The 9,161-nt window shown below is 49.9% G+C and overlaps 2 protein-coding genes across 2 annotated transcripts; one reads left to right on the forward strand and one right to left on the reverse strand.

Annotated features, from left to right (window-relative positions):
• The first annotated feature begins 205 nt into the window (after positions 1-205).
• Positions 206-1,901, forward strand: LOC143831161 (uncharacterized). Its single transcript, XM_077324238.1, has 4 exons — positions 206-281; positions 781-864; positions 1,039-1,122; positions 1,402-1,901. The coding sequence occupies exons 1-4, from the start codon at positions 206-208 to the stop codon at positions 1,899-1,901; spliced, it is 744 nt and encodes a 247-aa protein (XP_077180353.1).
• Positions 1,902-3,969: 2,068 nt separating this feature from the next.
• Positions 3,970-5,160, reverse strand: LOC143831162 (uncharacterized). Its single transcript, XM_077324239.1, has 3 exons — positions 4,586-5,160; positions 4,326-4,469; positions 3,970-3,978 (listed from the first exon to the last, which is right to left on the reverse strand). Exons 1-3 carry the CDS (start codon positions 5,147-5,149, stop codon positions 3,970-3,972), a joined length of 717 nt encoding a protein of 238 aa, XP_077180354.1. The 5' UTR covers positions 5,150-5,160.
• Between the last annotated feature and the right edge of the window lie 4,001 nt (positions 5,161-9,161).

The following is a 9,161-nucleotide window of genomic DNA, read 5'->3' on the forward strand; positions in this document are numbered from 1 at the left end:
AGTAACCTGCCCGTACTTCGAGGAGCAGCGCCCACTGTACGGCGACGGGGACGGAGCCGGCAGGCCGAAGCGCGTCGGGAGGAGCCTGAAGGTGGTTCGGAAGCCGGCTGCCCCAGTCGAGGAACCACCCGCTGAGGAGGATCCCGGCGAGGGCACCTCGTCCACCGTCCGGCCTCCACCCCCGGTCCAGCAACGAGGCGCGGACATGGTGACACTGGACCTACTCGCCATCGCTCCTGGGGAGCCTGAAGAGATTCCTCAGCAGACGCCCCTTGCCTCCGGTAAGCACTTTTATTTTTATTTTATATTTAATTTCGAGCAAATGTGTGTTCTGACGTTTGGGAATCGTTTTCTCGTGTGTTCGTTGCAACGCATAATATGCTAGGATGTTTGTGGATTGCTTGCTATGGTGGCTTTTTAAAACGGTAGTGTTTAACCAACAACCAAAAAAGTTTTGCAGCATGCCTCAGCCATAGGCCTTCTGCAGTGCTTTAGCCACTACGTTGGGAGCTTGCTGTGTGGTTCAGGTTGTATGTTTGCTCCTTTTTCACTATTGTATGCCGTGTGTTCGTTGCAACGCATAATATGCTAGCCTGTTTGTGGACTGCTTGCTATGGTGGCTTTTTAAAACGGTTATGTTTGACCAAGAACCCAAAAAGTTTTGCAGCATGCCTCAGCCATAGGCCTTCTGCAGTACTGTAGCCACTACTTTGGGAGCATGCTGTGTGGTTCAGGTTGTATGCTTGCTCCTTTTAAACTATTTTCTGCTCTTGTCCACAGAGACACAGATGCCAGGGACAGGGCCCCTCGAGTCTCCAGCAGCGGTGGACGAGGACAGTGATTCTGGGGCATCAACAAACGTTGGTAAGTATCAGTTGCAATAAGGGGGGGGGGTTTAACTGCTTTGTGCTTTTCTGTTTGTGCAGGGCAGCAGCACTGCTAAGAGACAGAAGAGAGTCCCTCTACGTTGCTGCTTTAGGGTTTGAAGCTTGCTTTGCCACACTTTGGTCCTAGATCTTTTTTTCCCCTTCTTCGCAGATTTCATACCCGGGACGCAGGAGGAGGAGGAGCGTGGGGTGGCTGGACCTCCTGCCCAGCGCAGGCGGATACAGATCCAAGATGGTGAGCGTGCATGAACTGTTCCTTTCGAGCCATGGCTGCAGGACAATGTCGCAAGCCACTAACCGTGTGCTCCCTTTTTATTGTTGTGAGTCTTGCTGTGAAAGTAGGCAAAGGAAAAAGCCCACCATGGGCAAACAAACACTAACCATGTGCTCCCCGGGCATTGTTTAGAGTCTTGGTTTAACAATATGTGACCAAAAAAGGCCACCATGTGCACCAGGGTGGGTTTTGACTGTCTCGATGGTACTAACAGTTCTGTTTCTCATTTTTTGCCAACAGAGGTCCTTTCAGATGACGATGAGCCAGCCCTGGGTCCAGCCGGCTCACCACCTAGAGGTGCTCTCCAAGCAGAGGAGAGGCTTGCGAGGGAACGCGGCAGGCTGAGGCGCGTCTCCATCTTAACAGGCGTTGGAGAAAGGATCCTCGAGCACTGCCAGGAGGAGTCCAGGCGTGCCGCTGCCGCAGACCAAGCAATGCTCTCCCTCGTGGCCCAGGAGGGAAAAAAATTGCGGGCAATCCTTAGGGAGTCAAACCAATCCCTACGCGAAAGCGTGGAGGAGGTGAGACTGATAAGGAGACTGATGGAGAGGGCGGTCGTGGTAATGGAGACGGCCAACCCTCCTCAGATTACCGTACACGTCCCCCCCCCCACACCTACACCACCACCTCCAGCACCCACCCCACCGACCCCGTCTCAGAATGCCTCGACCCAAACTAGAAGGAGGACTGTTCTCGGGAAGAGAATAATAAAACCCGCGGACAAGTTCTCCCCCTCCTAGTTTGGGCCAGTTTGTCTATTTAACTTCATCTGTGTTTGCTGTTGTTTGTTAAATAAAGTTTATATTTTTGACTCTGTCTCTGTGTACCCTCTCTAGTGATTGTGTCTATTCTGGTACCGTTGTGTGGGTTGGAGGTTGGAGGGTGTTTTAAAGGTTAAAGGTGTTTTAGGAGTTTGGGGTGAAAGGTGTGCGAGTGTAAGGAGTCACACTGGAGTCTTTTTCAGAAAATTTGCAACAACATTTTATTTTAATAAACAGTTAAACAGGGATAGAAAAATAGGCAATGTAACTAGGAACCCCCCCAACACCCCCCACCCCAAAACACAAACAGAAAACAAAACTCAGGTCCCACTGCTCCCCTCCCCAGCCCCTTCCATCTCCCTCACTCTCCTGCACAACCGTCCCATGGTCCCCCTGACTTTGCGGCGGAAGAGGTCTTCGTCCTCCTTCTTCTTAACTGTGTGGGGAGGGAGAAAAAGTACACATTAGTGCCAAACATATTTTCCAACCTGGAGTTTACATGGATACACTTTTTAGTGGCCTTAGCCACAGTGTGAGAAGAGTTGGGCAGTGGGGAACATAACCTACGTTCTTCCGCCTCCCTCTGCTGCCTTTGCCGCTCCATCTCCCCTTTTAGGTCTGCCACTTCAGCCTCTAAGGAAGTCACCCTGGCCTCCATGGCACGCAGCCTTGCCTCCATAGTTTCTGCTATAGAAATCAAATAAAGAATTTAATCACACTTCAAATGGAAGCATCACAGCAGGCTCCCTTATGGCTCCATGGGGGTACACACACATGGGTCTCCCTCAAAGACATAAAACTCTCACCTGCAGCCTGTCCTGAGGTGGAAGGTCCCCTCTTCCTCCCCTTCCTCACGCTCAGGTAATTTTGCAAGCTTGGATGGTGATTGTGTAGCTGGGCAAAGAAAAAGAGAAATCATAAGTAAAAGCACACAAACCAAAGATGAAACACAGCTGATGGCCACACCACAATCAGAGCCAAAGCGCATTACCAAAGTGGTTCTACAGTACTGGCGGGCTAAGTCAGAGGGGGTTGACAGCATCTTAATACTTTCTCGAATTTCATTGGGGACAGTAGGGGAAAGAGGCATCTAGACATTCCATGCATGCTTAAGGGTAAAACACAATGAGGGCAGCACTCACCCATATGCCTCCTCATCTCCAGGGGGGGCTTCCCAGCCTTCTCCCATATCTTGACCATCAGGTCGTGGAAGACCGTTCTCCCACTTGGCTGCGGGACCCCCCCCCCACTGTTCTAGACTGTTTAGGAAGTCCAGCTTTACCCTCTTAAATTTCGTCCGGACCTGCTCCCAGGTCCGGACGTAGCCCCTCTCCCTCAGCTTGGATGCCAACACCAGGTAAGCACCCTTGGTGTGGCAGTGGGTGCTGGCCATAAGGCGGCCAACACTTTTTGATTGGAGAACAAGCTCCAGAAGTGCCTCAGCCTCGGCGCGCTGCCAGAAGGAGCCCTTCCGTGGCTTCGGCATCTTCGGAATGACGGTTAGGGAACGAAAATGCGTTGCTCCGATCGACCACCCCTATTTTAAATGTATCAAAGCTGCCCACCAATGAAATTATTCCTTGGAACATAAGTGGATTGATCCTCCGGTTTGACAGGGGTCGCCAATACTTCCTGGCTACCCGCCTCCCCAAACTTTCCCTGTTTAGCGCTTCCGTATTGTGTTTGTCAATTTCAGCGGGGAGTTAGCATTTAGGGCTGTCAAAGTGCTTTTGGACCAGAGAATCCCCGTTTTTTTGCTGGCTAAGTAGACAAACCGCACAAGACAAGGTTAAACAAAGAACATAAAACTTTATTCAACACCAGAGTAGAAAAAACAATCAAACACGCCTCCTGTTTCTGTAGATGTGGGTGGCTATAGCGTCCCGAACCTTGCACCCCTCCGCATAGATCCTTTTTTTCCTTGCTTCAGGGATGTCTTGTGTGTCCTCAAGGACTACAGGATCAGGTTCATCCACAGGGAAGGGGATGTTATGTCCCTTGTCCTCGCAGATGTTGTGCAAAATGACACATGCGATGATCAGTGGAGTCACGTTGTCTATATGCACATGGAGTCGAGACATCAAGCAACGGAACCGTGACTTCAAACGTCCAAAGGCACGCTCCACTACATTCCTTGCCCGGGAGTGACTGAAGTTGTAGTGGCTCTGCACGTCCGTCCTTGGCCGCTTATAGGGAGTCATGAGCCAGCGGCGTAATGGGTATGCTCCGTCCCCGAGCACCAATGCCGGCACACGCACGCCCTCAATGGTGGCGGTGGGGTTTCCTGGAACAGACCCCTTCGTCCATGGCTTTCCTGAGGTTAGATTCCCTGAAAACAAGGGCATCATGCCTCCTGCCACTCCACCCCACCTCGGCATTGATAAACCGTCCGGAGAAGTCCACAGTTCCTTGCAGGAGAACAGAACAAAAGTCCTTCCTGTTCCCGTACTCCTTTATGCTCCCCCCGGGTGCACGGATAGGGATGTGGCTTCCATCGACGGCTGCAAAACAATGCGGGAATCCAAGCCTGGCAAACCCGTCCATACTCTGGAATAAGGGAAAAAAACCATGGCATGTTAGCGTGGGGTGCATCGCGTGTTCGTTGCTCACCTGTCAAACAAGAAAAATAATTTAAAGGGAAAAGGGCATAGAATGACACTCACCGCTCCAAGGCGGTCTCCGAGGCACACCACTTTGCTGAACAATTCCGCCTCCATGGCGAGGCAGAACTCCTTAAGGATATCGCCAACCGTTGTGACTCCGAGTCCGAATTGCTGGGCTACTGTCCGGAAGTACTGAGGGGTGGCCAAGTACCACAATGCGGCTGCCACCCTTTTTTCCACTGGAACGGGGCGCCACATGCCAGTGACCTGCCTTTCCATGCGGCCACGTAGAGCCTCCACGAGTTCAAAAAATGTTCCCCTAGACATTCTAAAGTTGGCAATCCAGTGGTCATCATCCCAGCGAGACCACACAAAATTTTCCCACCAGTCAGAGGATCTTTCGTCCACCCAGAACTGTCTGGGGAACCAGACCTCTGCCAGAGCTTGCCAGTGCTTCTTTGCCGCCATGGTTGCCCGTAGAGAACGTCTTCTACTGGTGGTCATCGTTCCGGCAATACGTTCTCGGTAGTCCTCGATAGCAGCCCTCCTATGCCGCACGGTGGTATGGATACGCTGGACTACCGCAAGCATCTGAGCCAACAATTGATAAATAATCCTCTCCATTGCAACGTTAACCTGTGCTGCGGGCAGTAGGCTATGCAAACAAAGAGTGAGGCCGACCACGTGTCTGCCTAGGTGCATATAAGCAGGTAGCCTGTGGGCGTGTACTGTGGGCGGGGATTAACCTATCAAAGATATCAATGCATCAACCTCTGGTTCATAGAAAACAATAGAAAACACGTTCCAATAGCGCCAATGATTTGACGATGACGCGTTGCTACGGGGTTTCCTGGGGTTTTTTTTAAAAAAGGGAACCCCGACAAGTCCGGCTTTAGGGTCGAGGTCAAAGGTGTGCCTGCAGTTTGATTGACGGGCACGGGAGGCCAGAAGCGCTAAAAAGGGACCTCCTCTGTAGCGATAAGACGGAGACCGGAAGCCTGTGGGTTACGAAAGTGACGAGAAGTGAAAGTGCTAAATTCCGCAAAAACCGCAGCTGTGCGTTACGGGCACAGCTAGTTACATTTCGCTAGTTAAAGTAGCGATTTCGCAAACCGCAACCAAATAGCCACTTTGAGCTCTGTGCGAAATGGCCCTAAATTTATGCAAAGAACTAATTTCAAAGCACAGAATCTAAGCAAGCCAAAACCAGGCCCTGGAAAGAAGACACTGACAGAGATGCATAGCATTTTTTTTAAGTCCTGGGAGCCTTAAAATGCTGGATTCTATATTCCTGGTTACTCCTGAATATTTCCAGGACTTTGGGGACATGTTTCTTGCTATCCCAAAAAATCCTGGGGACCTGAATATTTCTGGAAAATGCAGATAGGGTATTTTTTCAGATCTATATTTGGACTGGATATATCCAAATGCACATCACTAGACTGAGGTGCTCTTTTGGTAGAGTGTAAAGACGAGCGGAGCCACACTTCAATCCAGAACTTAAAACTGGGATAAGGGGATTAGGGAAGGGTACAAACATGTTACAAATACCTTTCCTCAGTCAAGGTGGAGATTATATTCCTCACTAGCATTGTACCCCTTTTCTTTTTAAACCCACAAGATGCCAGAGAGACATTATGTGATCTGATGGGTTACAAGGTTCCATCTGCTAACCAAGCCAGAGTTGCAAGGAGCAGCACTGAATATTTGAAAAGGCAATTTAATAATACTGACTGACCTTACAAGTCCGTCAAAGAGATTACAGAGCGCACATGAAATACTTTGAAGCCTTATCTGTACTATTATACATTTCAGGACTAGAAAATGTCATCAAAAGGGAATACAGCTTGTACTGCTTTGCTCTTCAATAGAAAGTCAGAAAGTGTATGCTGGGTGATTTTTCCAGCCTGAAAATGTGCTTTTTGACACAGTACTGTGAAATTGCCTGTGACATAAAGCTGAAATGATGACCCTACAAAATTTGCTTATAGAACACCAACTGTTTCAAGTGTTCAGTTGATTCTGTTTCTCTGAAAATGGTAACAACTCTAGGCTTAATACTAGTATATTAGGCTATTTTTGACAAACCTAAACATTTTTATTAGTATGGTGGAGAAAGGCATTTTATGTTCAAGATTTGGACTGCACCAAAACCTTCAAGTTCAGTTTTTAAAAGCTTTCTTTCTCTTAGCAGAAAGCAGCCAGAAGCAGTGGTTGTGTGTGTGCTAAGCCAGCAGACTTCAGAAATGCTAATCAATCCATCTGTTAATAAATAATGACCTCCTGGGCTGGAGACAATGCTCTGGGCAGAAGCTGGTGCCTAGCAGGGAAGAGAAGTTTGGCAGGTATGAGATAGAAGTTATCTTTTTGAAGATTTGACCCTCGGGGTGGGAAAACGGAAGGAAAAAACCCTTGACACAGAGTAGAAGGTCTCTTTGATTTATTCAATCTAGGAAGAAGGAGCTCTTACTCCTGGGATCCTATAGGCTGCCAGTGCCATGTGAAGAGCTACAGGACTGAACAGACTCCAAGGAAGTGGCAAGCTTTTAAAACACTGTACCTTCTAAGTTAAAGTTCCTGCTTTAGAATAAGTACAGTTATGGCAGGTACAGAGTCAGGGATGGGGGAACTGCATAGTTCTTTGGGATCCCTTGCTCAATCCGTTGCTATGCTAAGAGTATGCATATGGGCATTTTCTTTTTAATGTTTTAAAAATTATAATGTCAGTAGCTGTTCCCTGTACAAGATGAACCCCCAAAGAACTGATTGGCTGTTTTAGCAAAGAATTATCATATAGCTGTATTTGGATGTTGTGACACAGTTTACTAATTTAACAGAATTAATTTTTGCTTTATATTCCCACTGTCATGATGGAAGTTCATAGTCTGAGGAAGACTGCTTGCTCTCAAAAGCTCACGCCTTGAACAAATCTTGCTCTTAAAGGTGCCACTGGACTCTGATTTTGTTGTGCTACTACAGACCAAAACGGCTACCCACTTGAATCTACCCCAGTGATTCAACATGCTTTTTAAAATGGGCACCTGGAGGTGGTTGTCACTGAATTAACAAACTGCTAATCCTCTAATGGTGTGCCAGTACCATAAGATGTCTCTCTGGTAACCAGTTCCTGGGAAGTGGGATATCCCAACATGGCTCTCCCAGTGGGTAAATCTGACAAAGGCCAGGTGGAGGGAGAGGAACATTATTTGAGGGTCAGGAAAGCCAGGAGAGTGGAACATTGCCAGGCAAAGATGTGGATGGCCACTGTTGCCCAGACATGTTAGAAGACACGACGGAAGAGTGCTTGCAAGTCAGTGGCACTGTTTCATGGCAGCAATTAATGAGAGCCAGTTTGGTGTAGTGGTTAGGAGTGCGGACTACTAATCTAGCATGCCGGGTTCAATTCTGCACTCCCCCACATGCAACCAGCTGGGTGACCTTGGGCTCGCCACGGCACTGATAAAGCTGTCCTTACCGAGCAGTGATATCAGGACTCTCTCAGCCACCTCACAGGGTGTCTGTTGTGGGTAGAGGAAAGGGAAGGCGACTGTAAGCTGCTTTGAGCCCTGAAAAGCGAGCCTGGCTTCAACCGGGCTAGGGCCTTTTCTCCTGACCCCCTACCTGGTGAAATGAGCTCCTTGAAGTGCTGTGGGCCCTGTCAGAACTCTCTGGGTTCTGCAGGGCCTGCAAGATGGAGCTGTTCCACCAGGCATTTGGTTGAGGCTGGGCACAATGATAAGGTGACCATTCATACCGATTTTGGCAGTACCGTCCTGCTTTTAAAAGAATTCTCCCGTGTCCCGCTGTGTTATTAAAAAGTCCTGATTTTAACAATTATAACCATGCACATCGCAGCGCCCCAGTCAGAAGGCAGTGCTCCCACTTCAGGCATACTCACATAGACACACAACAAACAAACACCTCTGTGCGTGCGTGCGTGTGCGCACATAGATGGCACACTGTGGCTGTGGCTGCCGCTGGAATTCTTTCCCCCTATCCAAGGATTAGCCACCACCGCCTCTCTGGGTGTGCTCATCTTCCTGCCTCTTGGCAGTGCAGCAGTGCCTGTGTGCGTCTTGCCAAATAGGAAGGCAGTGGGAGGCCAGAGGTGGGGGTGGTCTGTTGGGGCAACAAGGGTACACAGCAGGGGCTGGAGCCATGAGGAGCACAGGGGCTCCACCTTTTCCCACCACTGCTGCAACTTCTGGAGGGTTTGGGGCTGTCTCGTACCCCTGGGACTGGGGGGGAGGGAGTAGCCCTGCATGCAAGGGGACCACCTTCCCACTACCTGCCTGGGTGGGTTGGTGGGTGTGTGCAGTGGCGAGGGAGAGGAGTCCTTTCTCGCCCAGCCACGCGCCTTATAATCTCACCGCTGCCTCTTTTGCGGCTGATTAATCAGCTTCGCAAGCACCATTCAGAGGGAGACTTGGGCGCATGCCCCTCCCCCTCTCTTGCGGCAGCAGGCACCAAGGCTGCCTGCCCGGTGGCTCCTCATCCCTTCCGTGGGGGTCCCTGCAAATGTCTCAGCGGCCGGGAAGTCGCTCAACAGCCTCTCACTTTCAGCTCACTGCTTGGCCCTGCTTGGAGGCGCCTCCCCAGGCTTGCTGGCTGGCTGGCTGCTGGCGCTGGAGGGGCT

This window comes from Paroedura picta, chromosome 3 (assembly GCF_049243985.1).
Source record: "Paroedura picta isolate Pp20150507F chromosome 3, Ppicta_v3.0, whole genome shotgun sequence".
Lineage (NCBI taxonomy): Eukaryota > Metazoa > Chordata > Lepidosauria > Squamata > Gekkonidae > Paroedura > Paroedura picta.